At 35.0% G+C, this 22,759-nt stretch overlaps 1 protein-coding gene across 8 annotated transcripts in view; it reads left to right on the top strand.

The window, feature by feature from the left end:
• The window catches only part of BBS9 (Bardet-Biedl syndrome 9), a 699,527-nt gene that overhangs the window by 337,226 nt on the left and 339,542 nt on the right, over window positions 1-22,759 (top strand). For 7 of the 8 annotated variants that reach the window (XM_077120102.1, XM_077120084.1, XM_077120081.1 and 4 more), the window contains one exon: window positions 5,214-5,354. The exons of the other annotated variant lie outside the window; for it this stretch is intronic. In XM_077120102.1, coding sequence (XP_076976217.1) covers window positions 5,214-5,354 — 141 coding nt within the window. The remainder of the gene's footprint in view (window positions 1-5,213; window positions 5,355-22,759) is intronic. 8 annotated transcript variants of the gene reach the window in all.

Here is a 22,759-nt window from a genome sequence, read left to right as displayed (position 1 = left end):
ATTTTATGAACAAATACACCAATATTTGAATAAAATAGATGACATTTTTTTCCTGTTATCTCATTATAACATTCTGAGAGTTGAATAAGCCAGGTATAGAGAATGTTGAATTTTGCCAATTCAATATAGAGAAAATATCACTGATGTTGGACAGAGCTAGAACCAATTAGATTCTTTGAACAAAGTTGAAAGCTATTCTACTAACAACCTTGAAAAAGTTCTTCAAGAACTAATTCTTTCCTTCCTTATTACAAATATACACACCTTGCATATACTCCCACACACCTCTACATGTCTTGGACTTTACATTCTTATGTACAATCACAGTGCCTGAAGAGTAATTGGTGACAAATTTTCTTTGCAAGTTTCTCAAGAAAATAAAAATCTCAATAGAAATGTGCTTTTGATAAACACCATGTCTAAATACTAGAGGTTATGTTTTTAAATGCTTGGATTGTTTTGGTTTGTCGGTTTTTCATCCTTTTTAAAAAATATTTTTATTGAGAAATTTTCACACACATGTGGGCCATCCATAGTATACAATCAGTGGCTCACAATATTATCACATAGTTGTGTATTCATCACTATGATCATTTTTAGAACATTTATATCATTCCAGAAAAAGAAATAGAAAGAAAAAATTCATTTATCCTATACTCCTTACCCCACCCACTCATTGACCACCATTATTTCAATCTACCCAATTTTTTACCCTTTACCCTCCTTATATTTATTTATTAATCTTTTTTTTAAACTCGTGTGTCCCTACCTTCGATAAAAGGAGCATCAGACACAGGTTTTCACAATCATGTGGTCACATTGTAAAAGCTATATCATTGTACAATTGTCTTCAAGAATCAAGGCTATTTGGAGCACAGTTCAATAGTTTCAGATACTTCCCTCTAGCCACTCCAATGCACTATAAAATAAAAAGGGGATATCTATATAATGCATAAGAATAACCTCCAGGATAACCTCTCGAATCTGTTTGAAATCTCTCAGCCACTGAATAGTTTGTCTCATTTCTTTCTTTCCCCTTTGTCAAGAAGGCTTTCTCAATCCCTTGATGCCAGGCCCCAGCTCATCCCCAGGAGTCCTGTCCTATGTTGCCAGGGAGATTTACACTCCTGGGAGTCATTTCCCACATGGGTGGGAGGGCAGTAAGTTCACCTACCAAGTTGGTTTAGAAAGAAAAGCCATGTTGAGCCTCTGGGGGTGACTTAGGCATAATTTTAAGTAGACATAATTATAATTCTTTCACAGAAATAAGTTTTGCAGGGGCAAACCTGAAGATCGAGGTCTCAGCCTATTGAATTGGTAGTCTCTACTGCTTGGGAGAATTCCCCAGATGGGGAAGTTGAATGTTTCCTCCTTTCTTCCCATTTCCCAAGGGGACTTTGCAAATATTTTTTTATTCACTGCCCAAATTACTCTGGGATATATTGGGGCATCACACTAACCTGTACAAACCAACAAGATCTCATGCCCTATTCAAGATTCCATATACTTATGTGCTCAAATAAACTGACTGTACAAGTTAAATTAGATAATAACACTCCCCAGAATTTAAATTCTGCTCCAAATAAACATCTCTCCCTTTGGTCTCACACAGAAGTTGAAGTTTTAAAATATGGAGCATATAATCCTTGGCTCTGTATTCTGATTTACCTTAGTCCTACCCAGATCAGCTTCATTCATATCTCTAATTGAAGTTTGATCACTTTTTCAACTTTTTAAACAGTTGCTGTATGGGGTAATGCTGACTTTCATAGCTTCAGAGCTCTAACTCTGAGTCTCAGGTCTTACATAAATACTTGAAGTTTCAATGAACAACCAGATTATATACAATTAGTTCAGTATATGAGACTACAGAAATAATAGTTACAACTCCTGAATATATGTGGCTGCCATAAGAGCTTACAATCTAGGACCCTTTACAATAGTCCTCAAACTGATAATCCATACTCTTGACTTCAATTCTCTGAGTTTGTATATTATAGTTTATATATACTAACTATAATATACAATAATATAAGTGAGGCATGATAATATTTGTCTTTGTTTCTGACATTTCTTTCAACATACTGTCCTTAAGTTTCTTCCTCTAGTTGCATGCCTCACAACTTCATCCTTCAGCCGCTTAGTAGTTTGTTTTATGTATACCCCACAGTTCCCCTTTCCATCCCTCAGTTTGTACCCGTAGGGCACCTGCATCCATTGGAAATCTCAACACTGCTGCCATAAACACCAGTGTGCAAATGTCCGAGATGCTTGGATTTTAATCTGATGGGAGGTACCATAAAATACTGGCTATCTCATTTTTCTTTTTAAAGGTCTGGCTTCCTTAAACTTATTTCTGAAGAATTTCACACTCTTCCGTTTCTCCTCCCCCCATGGTAAAACTTTTCAAGCTGCCACCACTTAAAAAATAGTTACAATCATTTTAAGTATGGGTGTCATCATTTTTCAAAATAATGTTTTCCAAATGTCCTGTGAAACAGATTTACAGTTCCTTGACAGAAAAGAAATTCTGGAGGGGTTCTGCAAATCTTAACAACTGCAGACCATTGCTCCAGTGTGTGATATTGTCATTAACTGACCCTAGCTGAACTGTGAATTGAGTTATAATGTGGTTCCCTTCTTGGGTTTATTAGTTCATACAATCCTATTGTTTCGATTTCTGCAAGCAAAAGCCCTCATTTTCTTTAGCTCTGAGTTTTGGAGATTTAGGGTTTTGATATTCAGTAGGTAGACTCAATAACTTAAGTTCATTGTTGATCATATTTAATTTTCTTACTGTGACCTCATTCAGTATCTATTCCAAATGAACAGAGGTCATAGCTTTACCAGTATAGTTTAAAAAGAACATTTTCAGCTCCCAGTTTTTTGAGCAATCCAATCTTTGTCTGACAGTATAAAGACAGTGGCTTCCCTTTGTGCATATACAGAATTGTTGAACGGTGAAATTTTTTTTTGTTGTTATTCTGTTCATTAACTATGAAAGAAATGAAAATATTATTTAGTTTCCTTGTTCTTCTCAGACTGTTTCTATTAGTTGAGTCTGTAGTTTATGTATTATGGAGGAAGCATATTAAGTGGGTAGATTTACGTAATTTGGGGATATTTGAAATATATAGAAATTTTTTGGAAGTTGGAAAAATAGTGCTTTGTATTTTTTTGTGTGTTGTGATATTGATAGCTGTGGTTTGGGTAGTAGCTTAGATTATGTTACCATAATATTTTGAATCAAAATATTTCATCATTGTAAAGTACAAATACACATGCGTCTAAAAACCTTACAGAATGTCAGGAAATAATACCCTGGGACTTTTCTTCAGAGACATCAGCTCAGCTATAATTTGCATCTAGCATTCCAGGTGAAGCGAATTTAACATCTGTTGGTTGTGAGAAAAAGTGAGCTATGAAGAATTGATGGATAATAGATTATGTGGAAGAGAATGACAAATATGCTCTGCATGCTCTGAAAAAGTATTTAATTGACCCATATATCAATATGCTTGCCACTGTAGATTGTCTCTCACTGTCTTAGTGAATAAGTAGTACTGAAAAGTGGACTTCCAGGTTGGATATGGAATAAGCCACACAACCCCAATTGGCATTAACAAAATATATTGCTAATTCTGGGGATCCTGCTTCAGGATTATGTCCCCAAACTTTAACTGCTTTTGCTTTTGCTGTTAAGCTGATCACTGCTTCCAACTATAAAGAAATAAAGGTATTAATGTGTGAATCCATCATGTAGAGCAAAACATTTTGAGTTTTCTATTTCTCTACAGCAGAATGCTCAAATATAGACTTCTGCATGTTGTTTTTCATCTTATCCAATCAAAAAGAGACTCTTAGAATAAAAGAGAAAGAAAACCATCTCGTGGTATTGCTTTTTTAGATGTATATGCAGAGGGCCAAATTTGTTTTTGTTTCCATTCATCCTCTAAACCTTATAGAAACTGTGTGTGTGTATATGAGTTGGGTATATGGGAATGCTATGTTTTCTGCATGATTTTCTGTAAACTTGCAACTTCTCTAATTAAAAAGACTATAAATTTGAACATAAAATTCTTCCTTGTTATTTGTTTATTCAACTATCTATATTAACATGCATGTATAAGAGTTGAAAAGATGTACTCATTGAATGATTATGGAAGACTTTCAAAAAGTCACTGATAGTGAAGATTAAATGGCTTGAGAAAAATTTAATTCATGTGAAAGAATTATTCTTAATATTAATGTGTAAAATGGAAACAAAACTCAGTAGAATTTCAGTAGAGCAAATTCTACTTTTATGCTACTAATTTATTGAAAACTGTTGAAATAATTTAAATCTTCAACATAGCTAAAGATGTAAAATTTGGCAGAGAAATTATTAGGTATGGACATATAGAGTCCTGTTGCCATAATCTTCGTATTCTTTGTTCATTGTAGCTGATAGTTTTAGATGAGGGTTAGGATTGAAGATCTTAGCTTAAAGTCTTAGTTCAGTAGTTGAATGTAATTATGAAGTTGTATAAAGTAGCCAAATGTGATGATTTTAAAAATATGACATTACTATTAAAGACAGGCCTCATGCCTATGCTTCTTTTAAGATTTTATTTTTGCCTTGCACTTAAATTTTTTTTTTTATGTGTGAAAATAACATATATACAAAATGCCATAAATTTCAAAGCACACTGCAACAAGTAGTTGCAGAGCAGATTTCAGTTTGGTATGGGTTACAGGTCCGCACTTTTAGTTTTTTCCTTCTAGCTGCTCTTAGACACTAGAGACTAAAAGAGATATCAATATAATGATTCAGCAGTCATACTCATTTGTTAAATCTTGTCCTCTCTGTTATAATCACTCCATTGTCTCCTTTGATTTTTCTTCCAGTCTTTGGGCTATGCCCATTCTAACATTTTCCTGTTGGAAAGAGCTGTCGATAATACGGAATGGGGGATGGAACTAGTTAATGTTTTTGAAGAGGCTGGCCCCTCTGGGTTTCAGGACTTATCTTGGAGTTTTTCATAAAAATATAAAATGTGAATCATGAAAATACCTTGAGATTATTTCAATTATGCTAAAAGAAATTGACAGCAACAAGCTTTTAAACTAAGTTATATTGCTATCCAAACTATTAGTAGTCCACATTTTATTTATTTTTTGCCAGATTTTTATCAATCTATAGATCTACTTTTTTTCCTCTCTTTTTATTTCAGGTATTCCTCGAATTGTACAATGTAAATTTAGGCTTCCCCTGAAATTAATCTGCCTACCCGGACAGCCTTCAAAAACTGCAAGCCACAAATTAACTATTGATACCAACAAATCTCCAGTCAGTCTCCTCAGTCTCTTCCCAGGTAGGGATTTTGAAGCAATATGCTTGTAGCATCAGAAATATCAGGAATTTAGAATAGAATAATTCATCAATGAGTAATTATTGGATTGTGAAGTAAGAATATAAAAATGCCTCAAGGATGTTCCCTCTTGTTTGCCTGTTCAAAGGCAAATAGCTTATATCAACATGATAATAAGATGTACCTTTTAAGTTTGATAAAATTGATATGGTCATTATTTTGCTTCAGTATTCAGAAATGAAAATATCAAATGTTTCTTTTTAGATTGTGGAATTTTTTGGCTTGGGATGTAAATATTTATTATTCATCTTTATTTTTAGGTATTTAGGTATATCCCTTTTCTAAGTATATAAATATTTATTATTCATCTTCATTGAAGATTTTTGGATATATACCTTTTTACTTTTTTGTATGCTATATGGCAGGGGTTACATTTCATTATTTTTCCTGTGAGTATCCCATTAATGCAGCACCATTTGCTAAATTTTTGTTTGTTTGATTTTCTTTTGTTTGCTTGTTTGTTTGTTTGTGGAAATTGCATGGGCCAGGAATTGAACCCGGGTCTGCCACATGGCAAGTGAGAATTCTATCACTGAACTGTTCTTGCCTGCTCTGGATATATACCTTTTAGAATTATGTTCTTCTACCCCTGATAAATAATCTCATAACTAGGTGCTGTTTGTGGTTCTGCTGTCTCCAGCAGCTGGAGAGAGTGAATGTTCACACTCTGGCTCTGGTTGTTCAGAGGAGCTTCATATTCAAGGCTTGCATTTCACAATGAACATTTGGGGTAATTTGTGAAGATTTGACTTTCTCCATGTGGAGATTTTATTCCTAAGCAGTTTAGAAAATACCTTTTATTGGATTGAATAAAACATCTTTTCATTAGCGTTTCTAATGTGTCACATCTATTACTTTTCTTGGAGTTGGGGGTGGAATTTACAAACCTTAATTACTGTCTTAAAGTCAGGCAGTATAAGTACTCCAACTTTGTTCTTCCTTTCCAAAGTTGTCTCGGATGTTCTAGTCCTTAAACTTTCATATAAATCTTAGAATCACTTGTCAATTTAAAAATAAATGTCTGCTGGGATTTTTAAAAAAATATTTTTATTGCTAAAACAATACAAAAGCAACCATTCTTAACATACTAACATTTGACAGTTGGTGTACAATCAGTGGCTCACAATATCATCACATAGTTGTATATTCATCACCATGATCATTTTTTAGGATATTTTCATCACTCCAGAAAAAGAAGTAAAAAGAAAACAGAAAAAACTCACACATACCCCACCCTCACATTGACCTCTAGTATTTCCATTACCCAATGTATTTTAACATTTGTTCCCCCTATTTTTTTTATATACCTGTTACAACTCCCTTTCATTGATCACTAGTATTTCAATCTACTCAATTTGTTTTAACATTTGCTCCCCCTATTATTTGTTTATTTTTTAATCCATATTTTTTACTTATCTGTCCATACCATAGATGAAAGGAGCACTAGACACAAGGTTTTCACGATCATGCAGTCACATTGCAAAAGCTACATCATTATATAATCATCTTCAAGAAACATGGCTACTGAAACACAGGTCTACAGTTTCAGGTACTTCCCTCTAGCCTCTCTAATACACTTTAAACTAAAAAGGGGATATCTATATAATGCATAATAATAACCTCCAGGATAACCTCTCAACTCTGAAATCTCTCAGGCACTGACACTTTATTTTGTCTCATTTCTCTCTTCCCCCTTTGGATCGAGAAGGTTTTCTCAATCCCTTGATGCTGAGTCCCAGCTCATTCTAGGATTTCTGTCCCACATTGCCAGGGAGGTTTATACCCCTCAGAGTCATGTCCCACGTAGGGCAACAAGTTTACTTGCTGTGTTGCCTGTGAGAGAGTGGGGCCACATCTGAGAAACAAAAGAGGTTCTCTGGGGGTGATTCTTAGGCCTAATTTTAAGTAGGCTTAGCTTATTCTTTGTGGGGATAAGTTTCATAGGAACAAACCCCAAGATTGAGGGCTCGGCCTGTCGATTTGATTGTCCGCACTGCTTGCTGGAATCAGGAATTCTCCAAATCTGGAAGTTGAATTGTCCCCCTTTCTCACTATTCCTCCAAAGGGGCTTTGCAAATACTTCTTTATTCACTGTTCAGATCTCTCTGGAATTTATTGGAGCATCACACTAACATGGACAAACCTACAAAATCTCATGCCCTGTTCAAGTTTCCACGTACTTATGGTGTTCAATTAAACTGTCCATATAAGTTAAGTTAGGAAATGCACTAGTCAAAATATAAATTTTGTAACAAATAAACATTTCTTGCTTTAGTTTCACACAGAAGTTGAAATTTTAAAATATGGACGAACATCTATTTTCAATACCCTGCAATATTGACATTCCTTTGTTTTTCCTTATTCAAAAACATTTTTTAATTTTTACATTTAGTCACTATCATTGTACACTCTAGGCATTCCTACATTATACCATCTCAGTCTTTATTGTCTGTCTGTCCTTCTGGTTTCATATGTTCCCCTAGCCCTTCTCCCTCTATCGTTCTCACATTCAGCTTCATTCGGTATACTTATATTATTGTGTTACAATCAGGTAGCATTGTTCTGTTCATATCTGAATTTTTACAATCTGTCCTGTTGCACAATCTGTACCCCTTCAGCTCCAATTACCCAATCTCTACCCTATTTCTATCTCCTGATAACCTCTGTTCTTAATTGAAATTCTCGAAGTTCTTGCATTAATGTTAGTTCATATCACTGAGACCATGCAGTATTTGTCCTTTTGTTTTAGCTAATCTCACTCAACATAATGTCCTCAAGATTCATGCACATTGGTACATGCTTCATGACTTTATTCTGTCATACAGCTGTGTAATATTCTTTCATATGTATACACCGCAGCTTTTTTAGCCACTCATCTGTTGACGGACATTTGGGCTGTTTTCATCTCTCAGCAATTGTAAATATTGCTGCTATAAATATTGGTGTGCAAATGTCCATTTGTGTCCTTGCCCTCATGTCCTCTGAATAGATGCCTAGCAGTGGTATTGCTGGATCATATGACAATTCTATACTTAGCTTCCTGAGGATCCACCAAACTGCCGTCCACAGCGGTTGTACCACTTAACATTCTCACCAACAGTGGACAAGTGTGCCTCTTTCGCCACATCCTCTCTAGCACTTGTAGTTTTCTGTTTTAATTATAATGGCCATTCTGGGGGTTGTGAGATGATATCTCATTGTGGTTTTGATTTGCATTTCCCTAATAGCCAGGGAAGTTGAGCATCTTTTCATGTGCTTTTTAGCCATTTGTATTTCCTCTTCTGAGAAGTCTCTGTTCATGTCCATTACCCATTTTGTAATTGGGTTGTTTGTCTTTTTGTTGTTGAGTTGAATAATCTCTTTATATATTCTGGACACAAGACCCTTATCTGATATGTCATTTCCAAATATTGTCTCCCATTGTGTAGGATGTCTTTTTAGTTTTAGTTTCTTGACGAAGTTCTGTGATGCACAAAAGTGTTTAATTTTGAGGAGTTCCCATTTATCTATTTCTTTCTGCAATGCTCATGCTTTGGGTGTAAGATCTTGGAAACTGCCTACTAATGAAAATTTTATAAGATATTTCTCTATATTTTCTTCTAAAAGTTTTATGGTCTTAGATCTAATATTTAGGTTTTTGATCCATTTTGAGTTAATTTTTGTATAGGGTATGAGATATGAATTCTCTCCCATTCTTTTGCATGTGGATATCCAGTTCTCTAGGCACCATTTATTGAAGAGACTGTTATGTCCCAGGTGAGTTGGCTTGACTGCTTAATTAAAGATCAATTGTCCATAGATGAAACTATATGAACACTCTTTTCAATTCTATTGGTCAGTGTATCTATCTTTATGTCATTGCCATGCTGTTTTGACCACTGTAACTTCATAATATGCCTTAAAGTCAGGTAGTGAAGACCACCAACTTCATTTTTCTTTCTCAAGATATTTTTAGCTATTTGGGGCATCCTGCCCTTCCAGATAAATTTGGGTATTGGCTTTTCTGTTTCTGAGAAGTAAGTTTTTAGGATTTTTATTGTTATTGCATCGGATCTATAAATCAATTTAGGTAGAAATGACATCTTAATCATATTTAATCATCCAGTCCGTGAGCATGGTATACGCTTCCGTTTATTTAGGTCTGCTGTGATTTCTTTTAGCAGTTTATTATAGTTTTCTTTGTAGAAGTCTTTTATATCTTTAATCAAATTTATACCTAAATATTTTATTCTTTTGGTTGCAATTATAAATGGAATTTTTTTATTACCCCCTCAGATTTGTCATTACTAATATATAGAAACATTCAGATTTTTGAGTTTTGCTCTTATAACTGCCATTTTTTTACTCATTTATTAATTGTAGTAGTTTTGCTGTAGATTTTTTTGAGTTTTCAACATATAGTATCATATCATCTGCAAACAGTGAGAGTTTTACTTCTCCCTTTCCAATTTTGGTGCCTTGTATTTCTTTTTCTTATCTAATTGTTCTGGCTAGAACGTCCAACACAATGTTGAATAACAGTGGTGACAGTGTACTTGTCTTGTTCCTGATCTTAGGGGGAAAGATTTCATCCTATTGAGGATGATATTAGCTGTGGATTTTTCATATATTCCCTTTATCATGTTGAGGAAATTCCCTTCTATTCCCGTCCTTTGAAGTGTTTTCAACAAGGAAGGATGTTGAATTTTGTCAAATGCCTTTTCTGCATCAATCAAGATGATCATGTGGTTTTTCTGCTTTGATTTGTTGATATGGTGTATTACATTAATTGATTTTCTTATGTTAAAACATCCTTGCATACCTAGGATGAATCCAACTTGGTCATGGTATATATTTCTTTTAATGTGCTGCTGGATTAGATTTACAAGAATTTTGTTAAGGACTTTTGCATCTATATTCATTAGCGAGATTGGTCTGTAATTTTCTTTTCTTGTGGTATCTTTGTTTTTGGTATGAGGGTGATAATGGCTTCATAGAATGAGTTAGGTAGCCTTCTCCAATTTTTTTTGAAGAGTTTGAGCAGAATTTAGAATTCTTTCTAAAATATTTGGTAGAATTCACCTGTGAAGCCATCTGGTCCTGAACTTTTCTTTTTTGGGGAGCTTCTTAATGACTGATTCAATTTCTTTGCTTGTGATTGGTTTGTTGAGGTTGTCTATTTCTTCTTGAGCCAATGTTGGTTGTTCATGCCTTCCTAGGAAGTTGTCCATTTCATCTAGTTTATTAGCATGAAGTTGTTCATAGTATGCTCTTGCTACCTCCTTTATTTCTGCAGGGTCTGTGGCTATGTCTCCTCTTCCATTTCTGATTTTATTTATTTGCATCCTCTCTTTTCTTCTTTTTGTCAACTTTGCTAAGTTCCATCAATTTTACTCATTTTTCTCAAAGAGCCAACTTCTGGTTTTGTTGATTTTCTCAATTGTTTTCATGTTCTCAATTTCATTTATTTCTGTTCTAATCTTGGTTATTTCTTTTCTTTTGCTTTCTTTGGGGTTTGTTTGCTATTCTTACTCTGGTTCTTCCAAGTGAACAGTAAATTCCTTGATTTTTGCTCTTTCTTCTTTTTTTCATATAGGCATTTAAGGCAATAAATTTCCCTCTAAGCACTGCCTTTGCTACATCCCATAAATTGTGATATGTTCTGTTTTCATTTTCATTTGCCTCTACTTTGACCCATTGGTTAAGACTGAAGTTTTAAATTTCCATGTATTTGTGAATTTTCCAGTTCTTCTGTTATTTATTTCTATCTTTATTCTCTTGTGGTTGGAGGAGATTATATGATTTCAGTGTGTGTGTGTATATATATATATTTTTTTTTACATGTCACATTTTGTTTATTCATTACTAGTTGATAAACGTTTGAATTATTTCTACTTTTTGGCTATTATGAATAATACTGCTGTGAAAATTCATGTACAAATTTTTGTGTGATTGTATGTTTTCATTTCTTTTGTGTGTATACCTAGGAGTGAAATTGCTGGGTCGTATAACTCTATGTTTAGCTTTTTGAAGAACTGCTTAACTGTTCTCCATAGCACCCGTACCACTTTACATTCCCATCAGCAGTGCATGAGGATTTCAATTTCTCCAGATCATCAACAACATTGTATTAGTCAGGGTTCTGTAGAGAAACAGAACCAACAGGATATATCTGTTAATATGAAATTTATAAAGGTACCTCACACAACCATGGGGACATAAGAGTCCAAAATCTATAGGGCAGTCCTCAAGCTGGCAGCTCCGATGAAAGTCTTCAACAAACTCTCAGACTGGCTAGGCTAGTCTGGCTGGCTGAAGTGGAAAAGAGAGATTGGCTCTTCTGAATTCTCCTTAAAAGCCTTTGGTGATTAGATTGTGTCTCTCATTGCAGAAGACACTGCCCTTAGCTGACTGCAGATGTAATGGAACCAACGTGCTCATGATTTAAGTGTGTGAAATGTCTTCACAGCAACAGATAGACCAGTGCTTGTTTTACCATACAACTAGGCACCATCACCTGGCCAAGCTGACACATGGATCTGACCATCACAAACACTTACTATTATCTTTTTTATTAGAGCCATCCTATTCGGTGTGAAGTGGTATCTCATTGTGATTTTGATTTACATTTCCTGAACAACTAATATTTTAAGCATCTTTTCATGTGCTTGCTGATCATTTGTATATCTTCTTGGAGAAGTTTGTATTCAAATCCTTTGCCGATTTTTAAATTGCCCTATGTACAAGGTAATTGAAAATATATGTTCACACAAACACCTGTCCATGAATGTTCACAGCATCACTACTCATAATAGCCATATAGATCTTCCAGATTGATTATTATTTTTATTTATTCTGAATTTTTTAATGTTCATAGAGATTTATGCTCTATACGTTCCTTACAGTTGTTTTTGAAGTTTTTTTGATTACTGAATTCTTCTATTTAATTGTTTTACAGTGGATTATTTTCAATTATAATTAAGTTTTTTAACCTAAAACCATCTTAGTAAAGTTGTATGTTGGTAGTTTCATCCAACTTTTGTAGCACATGAACATCTTATTGATTTGTGATTGTGATCCAACATTGACTTTTTCCCCAACATTGAGTTATCTTCAAATGTGAGGGCTTGTTCATATACATCTTCATTTACTGCCAAATATATTAATATTTTATACTTGAAGCTCAAAAATGTATACATAAATCTTAGTTGTTTATAAAACTTATTAAAATTTTAAGAATATATATAGATAGGCGTTCAGATTTGTATGGAAAGGAATTTCTTCTATCCAACACTTAAACGTTGTGCTTTTAATAGAAAAAGCTGCTGTGGTAGTGGTTTTGGGAGAGTCCCATTTATTAGCAGAGGCAGGTTGACCCAATGATTGAAGCAGAGCAGAACTCTAGTCAAGTCTGAGGAGAATGGAGACCCAGGAGGAGAAGGTACTCCAGATATGAGGGTCTGGGAGAAGAATGTGCTTTGATTTTCTGTTGCCTGGCTATCACAAATGAGAGCACAGCCTTAATTTGTCTTTTGTGTTGTGGTTGTTTTAATGAAGGAGAAATCCTCATGGTTTTGGGTCATTTAGCTTCAGATCCTGGCTTGCCATTTTTTTAAGTTTTCTAACCTTTTTTTTTAATTGTGAAAAATAACATATATACCAAAAAGCAATAAATTTCTAAGCATACCACAACAATAGTTATAGAACAGATTTCATAGTTTGGTATGGATTACATTCCACAATTTTAGATTTTTCCATCTAGCTGCCCCAAGACACTGGACTGAAAGAAATATCAATATAATGAATCAGCAGTCATACTCATTTGTTAAATCCTATCTTCTCTTTTATAATTCCACCTTCTCCTTTGAGCTTTCTCCCAATCTTTAGGGGTATTTTGGCTATGTCCTTTCTAACTTTTTTCATGTTGGAAAGAGCTGTCAATAATATAGGATAGGGTGATGGAACTAGTTGACATTCTGGAGAGGTTGGCCCCTTGGGTTTCAGACTTAGCTGGCCTAGGAACCCATCTGGAGGTTGTAGGTTTCTGGAAAGTAATCATAGTGCATGGAATTTTCATAGAATCTCAGATAGAGTCCTTGTTGTTCTTTAGGGTTGGCAGGAATGGTTTTGGTTGGAGTTTGGCAAAACATGGTAAATAGCAAAATCTAGCTGAAGCTTGAGTAACAGTAGCCTCCAGAATAGTCTCTTGACTCTATTTGAACTGTCTCAGTCACTGATACCTTATTTTGTCACAATTCTTTTATCCCTTTTGGTTAAGAAGGCATTGTTGATCTCACGGTGCCAAGGCCAGGCTCATCCCCTGGAGTCATATCCCACATTGCCAGGGAGATTTTCACCCCTGGATGCATGTCCCATGTAATGGGGAGAGTAATGATTTTATTTGCAAAGTTGGACTTAGAGCAAGGCCATATCTGAGAAACAAAAGAGGTCTTGTGGAAGTAACTCTTTGGCATAACTATAGGTAGGCTTAGGTTCTCATATATAAACTTCACAAGAACAAGCATCGAGGACAAGGGTTTGGCCTGTTGACGTGGGAGTCCCTGCTGTTTGAGACAGTATCGGGGTTTTCCCCTGTATTTTTGGTTTACCTTAGTCCCGACCTGATTGTCTTCGTTCTTAGTCTCTAATTGCAGCCTGATCTCCTTTTCAGTTTCTTTAACATTTGTCCTATTTGACAATGCTACCTTTCAGATCTGCAGAACTCCTATTCTGAGTCTTAGGTTTCACATAGCTACTGAAAGTTCCGGAGAAATACCAGGTTATACATATATAGCACAGCCTGATTTCAATATTCTTTAATTTATTGAGACTTGTTTGTGATTTAACATATGATCTATTCAGGAGAATGACCCATATGCTTCTTAGAGAAGAATTTTGTATTCTGCCATTGTTGGATGAAGTGTTCTATATATCTGTTAGGTCTAGTTGTCTTAGAATATCATTATAAGCTTTCTGTTTCCTTACTGATATTCTCTCTAGATCTTCTATTCATTATTAAAAGTTGTTTATTGAATCTCCTACTAATAATGTAGAACTGTGTATTTATCCCCTTAAATCTGTCAGTATTTTCTTTATATAATTTGAGGTTCTGCCGTTTGGATCATATGTTTTCATAAGTCTTATGTCTTCTTACTGAATTGATCCCTTTATCAATATGCTGACTTTCTTTGTTCTCATACCAGTTGTTGACTTAAAGTCTAATATATCTAATATTAGTATAGCATCTTTTGGTTGTTATTTATATTATATATGTTTTTCCATCCTTTTTCTTTCAACCCAATTGTATCTTTGAATTTAAGATGAGTCTCTTGTAGACAACATTTCATTGAATTATGCTTTTTATCCTTCTGCTAGTCACTATGTTTTTTTTGGTTTTTTTTTACCGGAGAGTTTAATCCATTTACATTTAAGAAATTACTGATAATGCAGGGCTTTTTTCCTCCCATTTCACTATTTAGTTCTTTGTAAAGTCTTATTCCTCTTTTGTCCCTCATGTTCACTTAATACATAGTTCATATTTATTTTATTTATTGTATTATGCCATTTTGATTCCCTTCTCATTTCTTTATGCATATAATTTTCAAATATTTTCTTTGTGGTTACCATGGGGGTTAAATTTAAAATCCTATATCTGCAACAATCATGTTTGATTTGATACCACCTTAACTTCTGTAACATATACATATATCTTTCCTGGATCCATCCATACCTCCTTTTTTCTTGTATTTTTTGTAAGTCATGTCTTTATACATTTTATATCGAAAAACACAGATCGTTATTACATTTCGTGCATTTCCATTTTAGAACCTGTAAGCAGTGCAAAGTGGAGTCTCATATAGAAATACAATACATACATACATTACATAATACTGTCTTTTTTTTTCTTTTACATGGGCAGGCACTGGGAAACAAACCCGGGTCTCCAGCATGGCAGGCAAGAACTCTGCCTGCTGAGCCACCATGGCCCGCCCAGTACTGTCTTTTATAATTTACTTATATGGGTTAATGTTTTAGTTTGCTAATGTTTCCAGAATGCAATATACCAGAAATGGGTTGGCTTTTATGAAGAGGATTTATTAGGTTGTATGTTTATAGTTATAAGCTATAAAAATGTCCAAACTAAGGCATCCATAGAAAGATACCTTGACTTAAGAAAGACTGAAGGCATCAGAACACCTCTGTTAGCTGGGAAGTTATGTGTCTGCTAGTCCTTTGGCTTTTGGTTTCAAGTAGCTTCCCCAGTGGCATTTTCCTTCTGCATTTCTGAATGTCTCTTGTCTGTGTCGGCACTGAGTGTTTTCCAAAATGATTCCCTCTTAAAGGACTCCAGTAAGTGAAGTAAGAACTACCTTGAATGGGCGGAGATACATCTTCATGGAAACTACCTAAAGTGAGTGGGTCACATCTCCATGGATACAACCTAATCAAAAAGTCCCACCCTAAACAATAGATCTGCCCCAACAGGAAAAAGAAAATGGCTTTTCTGGGGTACGTAACAATTTCAAACTGGTAGTTTCCTTGACTGGAGGTCTTTTATTTCTTTATGTTCCTTCCATCCATTGTTTGGTCTTTTCTTTTCAGTCTGAAAATTCTCTTTGGCATTGCTTGTAAGACAGGTCTAGCGATGACAAACTCCCTCAGCTTCTATTAATCTAGGAATGTCTTAATCTCCCCCTCATGATTGAAAGACGGTCTTGCCACATATAAAATTCTTAATTGGCAATTGTTTTCTTTATGCACATTAAATATTTTGATCCACTACTTTCTTGCCTCTATGGTGTCTGATGAGAAATTGATATGTAATCTTATTGGGGTTCCCTTGCACATAACACATTGCTTTTCTATTGCAGCTTTCAGAACTCTCTACTTGTCTTTAGTTTTCTATGTTTGACTACCAAGTGTCCTTGCATGGCTGTCTTTGTGTTTAACCTATTTGGGGTTTATTGGTATTCTTGACTGTGCATATTCATTATGTTAAATTTTGGACATTTTCCCCTATCATTTCTTTGATTATTCCTCTGCCCCCTTCTGTATCTTTTTCTCCTTGTAGTACTCCCACAATGCATATATTGATACAATTGATAGTGTCTCACCAGTCTCTTAGATTCTGTTCACTTTTAAAAATTCTTTTTTCTTTCTGTTCCTCAACCTGAAACATTTCAATTGTCTTGTCTTGGAGTTCACTTCTGTTGACGACTCCACTGTGCTGTTGAAACATGCCAGGAATTTTTCTCTTCAGTTGTTGTGGTCTTGAACTCCAGCATTTCTCATATTGTTCATTCATTGTTTTGCTGATATCCTTTAGTTCTTTCTCCGTGTTTACTTTTATTTCCTTGAATATCATTTTTTTTAAAGATTTTCTTCTTGTGTGTCGAAAATCTTGTTTGTTGATGTTTTCTGGGTTTTTATTTTGTTCCTTGATTGGGTCATTATTTCCTATTTCTTTGTTTGTCTTGTAATCTTTTATTGCATTTTGTTGTAATATTTTAATATATTACAGTATTTAGTTTGGGATTTAGTTGCTGAGCTACCTGTTTCTTAAGATTGTATCCAGCTAGTGACATAATAAAGATTTCCTTTGAGAGCCAGAAGCTAACAAAACCAAACAAATCAGTGCAAAATACACCCTTCACAGTCTTTCCAAATTGGCTATGTTGGCTGATGTGCTCTTTCAGAGATTAACCCTTCTATCAAGAAGGTTAGGCTGAGGTTAATATGAAGTGCAGTGTTCTTTCTGTCTTTTCTGACCCTGCATCTTGTCCTGGGGTTATGCTTCTTCATGGCCTCAGGAATTCCTCCAGTTACTGGAATGCGAATGCCTCCTCTATTCCTTATGAAATAGACTTTTTCCCCTTCTGGCTGCTGTACTTATGACTTTAAGTAGGTAATTTTTGACTTATTTCTTACTCTGCTTTAGTTACATGAAGCTGCTTTGTCCTGCAGGCCAAGTTATGGGAGGGTGAACCAGAGTCAGGTTTCAGTCTTTCTGGTTACTACCTGATAGAATGACATTGATATATCAATCAGTCAGTCAATACAGGGCACACCTGTATATGCGTTGAAGTTACTTTGCTCTCTTCAGATCAGGATCAGGGACCAAGAATGAGAGCTCAGGCTGGCTCTGCACTGGGCTGGGAAGGCTTGGGGGAGGGACCAAGAAGGGTGCCATGAATTTGTTCTACCAATTTTTAAAGCTGTGTGTTCTTGAATTTACACTTATCTGGTTATTTCAACTATGATTGCTTTCTGGAATTTTGTGGAAGATGATTCTACCAGTGTTTGGTAATTTTCCAAAGGTTTGATGGGAGGAATGGCATCCTGTAGTTTCTTACACCACTATCTCGGTCAACTAGAACTCTTGAATTCTCAATGTGATAATTTTTAACTACAATTTCAATTTCTTCAGAAAATATAGGACTATTTAGGTAATCTCTTTTTTCCTGGGTGAGCCTTGTCTTTCAAGGGTTTTCCACTTCATCTAAGTTGTTATATTTATGGACATAAGGTTGTTCATAGTATTTCTTTATTTTTTTGCCATCTTTATAATCTGTAATGATGACGCCTTTTTCATTACTGATATTTGATAATACATGTTGTCTTCTTTTTCTTTTCCCTGATATGTTCACAAGAGATTTATCTATTTTATTGATTTCTTCATAGAACCACCTTTAGGTTTCATTGATTATCTCTATTGTTTTTTATCCTTTATTTCCTTCATTTCCTTTGATTTTCCTTGCTTTTGCTTGTTTTGGTTCAGTTTTTATTCTTCTTTTCCTAGTTTCTTAAGGTGAAACCAGACCTTTCTTCTTTTAATTATAGGTGTGAGTACTATAATTATCCCTCTAAATAGCGCTTTTGCTACAACGCACATATTATGAAACACTGTGTGTTGATTTTCATTTAGTTCACAACACTTAGATTTCCCTTTTCATTTATTTTTTGACTCCAGTATTATTTAAAAGTGTGGTACACATATCCCAAATATTTGGTAATTTTCCATAGATCTTTTTGTTTTTGATTTGTAATTCAGCTCAGCTTGTTGTAAGAGAACTTTGGATGACTTGGATACCTTTAAATTTATTGAAAATTGTTTTATGGCCCTAATCTGGGACTGGCTTTATAAATGTTCTGTGTGTACTTGAAAAGAATGAATTTTCTACTTTTGAGAGTTTGGGTTTTATACAAATGTCAATTAGGGAACGTTCATGGGCAGTGTTTTATTTTTTAAAAAAATTTTTCTCTTTATTAGCTGACAATGTTTTTTTAAGTCTTATATATCCTTACTTACTTTTGTCTACTCTTTTTATCAGTTATTGAGAGTAGGGTGTTGTTGGGGATTTAATCATGTCACCCACAAGAGGTGTGTTCAAGCTGTAACCCCTTGTCCTCTGGGTATGTATGCATTTGTAAATAGGATCTTTGAAGATGTTAATAGTTAAGATGTGCCCTAACTGAATGAGGATGTGCTTTTACCCAATATGGCTGAATTCCTTGTGGTGAAAGAAAATTGGAAGTGAAGCCATGGGAGCAGCCAGAAGCTGAAAGTCAACCGAACCCAGAAGAGAAAGGAGAAAATGGCATCATGTTCATTACTGTGTGATAAAGAAGTGAGGACCAAGTCAGCCCCCGAACCACAATCTTTAGGTAGAAAGCATTGCCTTGCTAAGGGCTCAGTTTCTCACAGTTCTGCTAGCCTCAAAACTGTTAGCCAATAAATCCCCATAGGTTAAGCCAACTCACTATATGGTATTTGTTTTAGCAGCTGGGAAACTAAAACAGATTTTGGTAGTAGAACTGGAGTCTGCTATTCCAAATCCCTGAAAATGTATAAGTGGCTTTGGAATTGGTTAATGGGTAGAGGCTGGAAGAAGTATGAGGTACTTGATCACAAAAGCCTAGGTTACTTTGAAGACATTGTTGGTAGAAATATGGATGTTAAAGGTACCTCTGATGAAGCTTTAAAAGGAAGTGATGAGTATTATTGAAAGTTGGAAGAAAGGCTATCCTTATTTTAAAATGACAAGGAATGTGGTGAAATTGTAAGGAACTTACAAGCAATGTAGGTAAATTTTTAGCTGAGGAGTTTTTCAAGCTCATTGTGGTATGGGTACCCTGGTTTTTTCTTACAGCTTATAGTGAAATAAGGGAGGAAAGAGAGAAATTAATTGAACTATGGAGCATGAAGAAACCAACAATTGAGGATGTGGAAAAATCTCAGCCTATATGGATAGTGTGTTCTTATCTAGGGATAGAAATAGCTTTATTAAGTCCTTCTCTGAGCTTTTAAGATGTGAGTCTCTGAAGAACAGGGTTCCACATGAGAGTTTAACTGAAAAACCCTTTTCTAAAAAAGGTGTGGCTGAACATATGTCAGTGAAAGTCAGGGTAGGAAGTTCAGTTATCCAAAAGATTTCTGGAAAGCTCTATTTCTCATGGTTTGGACCTGCGTGAAGTGTACACAAAGCCAATAAGATTTTTGCAAAATTTGTATGAACAGAATTACTCCTAGCCTGGAATGAAAGGGACAGAAAAGGAATAAACTGAAGGAAGATTGACTTCAAGGGCAGAACTATGGAAGCTGAGTATGGAAGGGACCTCAGGCTGAGAGTGGGACTATGATTTCAGAGGGTTGGTTTGTTCCTGAGCTTGGAGGGGCGGCTCCTTGTGCTTTGTTGTTCAAGGAGAGTCAGCACCCCAGTCCTCAGTGATGGTGGATCCTGTGCCCCAACAGAGTTTGACTGCCATCCCTATGCAGCCAATAGCCCTAATAGCCCCTGTAGAAACTTTGGAAAGGTGCTGCTTTGTCAGGCCTAGTAGGCAGAGAATCAAGTTTCAGATGGCTCTCAGACCTTGAGATCCAGTGGAGTTTGCCTTTCTGGGTTTTGGACTGTTTGGGATCTGTTTTCCTTACAATTTCTCCTTTCTAGAATGGGAATATTAATCCTGTCCTGTCATGCCATTGTTATTGGAAATTCATACCTTTTTTCCCTCTGGGTTTTACAGGTTCATAAACAGAAATTTTGCCCCACTGATGATGCACACCCATAACTGATTTTGATGGGACTTTGTACTTAGTGTTATTAATGAAATGATTTAAGGCCTTTGGAATGTTCTGATGAAATGAATTAGTGTTTTTTGCACATGGGAAGAACATGTCTTTTTGGGATACAGAGTGAAGAATGTTGGGGATTGAATCGTCTCCTCTCAAAAGGAATGTTCAGCTCCCACCCCTGGTCCTGTGGATTTGAACCTGTTGTTAGTAGGACCTCTGGAGATGTTATTAGTTAACATGTGTTCTAACTGAATGAGGGTGGGACTTAATCAAATATGGCTGAAATCCTTATAAACAAAGGAAATTAGGCAAGGAGGGAGGAAGCCACAGAGGAAGCAGCTTCTAGCTGAAAGTTGATGGAATGTGAGAGATAGGAGAAGATGTTGCCATGTTCATTGCCATGTGACAGAAAAATCAGGACCAAGTCAGCCCCAGAATGCCACAGTCTTCAGGTAGAAAGCATTGCCTTCCTAATGCCTTGACTTTTGACTTCTGTTAGCCTCAATACTATGAGCCAATCAATGCCCATTATTTAAGCTATTCAATTGTATGGTATGTGTTTTAGGAGCTGAGAAACTTAAACAGGTGTTGATATCACTGTCTATAATTTGTGTGTTTCTTTTTGCAGTTCTATCAGCTTTTGCTTTGCATATATTAAAGCTAAATTATATGGTGCATAAATATTTAGAATTGTTTTGTCCTCTTGATTATTATGAAACATTCCTCTTTATCATTGTTAATATTCTTTGCTCTGACAACTACTTTGCATGATATTAATAGTCACTCTAGTGTTCTTTTTGACTAGTGTTACAATGGTGTATATCCTTTTTTTTACTTTCAAATTATTTGCATCTTTAAATTTAAAGTTATTTTCTTATAGATTGCATACATTTATGTCTTGCTTTTTGCTAACCAATCTGAAAATATCTTCCTTCTAATTGGGTTGTTTGGACCATTTATATTTAATATGCTTGTTGATATGGTTAGGTTTAAGTCTTCTGTTTTGCTCTTTGTTTTTTATTCATCTTATCTGCTTTTTTGGTTCTTTTTTTTTTTTACGTGGGCAGGCACCGGGAATCAAACCTGGGTCCTCTGGCATCACAAGCAAGCATTCCTGCCTGCTGAGCCACCATGGCCCACCCTCATTTTGTTTTTTTGTTTGTCTATTTCTGCAATCTATAGTAATGGGTAAATTTTATTATTACATTTTATCACTCTTGTTAGCTTATTAGTATAACATTTTGTGTTATTTTATTTGTTACTTTGAAATCTATAGCAAATTCTTCAACCTTTTTCCAATTATTGTCCCCCCACCAAAAAAAAAGCCTTTTTAGACTTCTTTTTCCTAACACTCCCCTCCATAAATACACTGTATATCTGCTTATATTCTATATTTATACCTATTTTTTTTATAAATACAGGAAGTAAGTCTTCTTTTTTTTAACCCCAATAAATTTTTGCCCACTTGGGGGCAGTATTTCCCTGTTGAAGATGCATGGATTACAGACTGTATCTTTAATTTAGTCTATTTTTAGGTGATATTTTATAACTTGTGTATAGTGTCAGAACTTTCAATGATTTTTTTTCTCTTTGTATTTCAGTTTGTTTAGTTTCTAATGCTGTCTTCATCTTCTTTTCCAATGGAGTGTCTAATGAGTGGTTAATCCTACCTGGTGTGTTTTCATAGCAGACATAGTTGTCATCTCTCAAAGTTTGATATATATATATATTTTTTCCATGTATCTCAAAGTTTGATATATATTAATCCCATTTCTCTAATAAGGCCAATCTTTTCTATATATCCTTGAACATATAGAGTGATAAAATAATCTTTTGATATCCTTTTAATAATTTTTAATATCCTTTTCTAAACTTTGCCATTTCTGAGTTAGCTATAATTGATTGATTTTTCTTATCATTGTAGGTTGTATTTTTCTTCCCTCTTTGCACATCCTGTAATTTTTTATTGATGGCTAATCTTCTGAATTTTATCTAGTTTTATGTTGGATAATTTAGTTTTCCTGTAAATATCCTTGAATATTTTTCTGGGATACTGTTTTAGCTTCTTATGTTGCTCACAGCAAATACCATGAAATGAGTTGGGTTAAACAATGGGAATTTATGTGCTCATGGTTTTGAGGCCAGGGAAGTGTCCAAATCAAGGCATCATAAATAAAGGTGATGCTTTCTCCCAATGATCAGCTACTGGCAATATTTGGCTCCTCTGTCACAGTGTCATCTGTTGGTCTTTCCCTTCTCTTCTAGGTTTCATTGATTTCAGCTTCTTGTTTTGGTG

Source organism: Tamandua tetradactyla, chromosome 1 (genome assembly GCF_023851605.1).
Source record: "Tamandua tetradactyla isolate mTamTet1 chromosome 1, mTamTet1.pri, whole genome shotgun sequence".
Classification (NCBI taxonomy): domain Eukaryota; kingdom Metazoa; phylum Chordata; class Mammalia; order Pilosa; family Myrmecophagidae; genus Tamandua; species Tamandua tetradactyla.
This window is presented reverse-complemented; position numbering and strand designations above follow the sequence as displayed.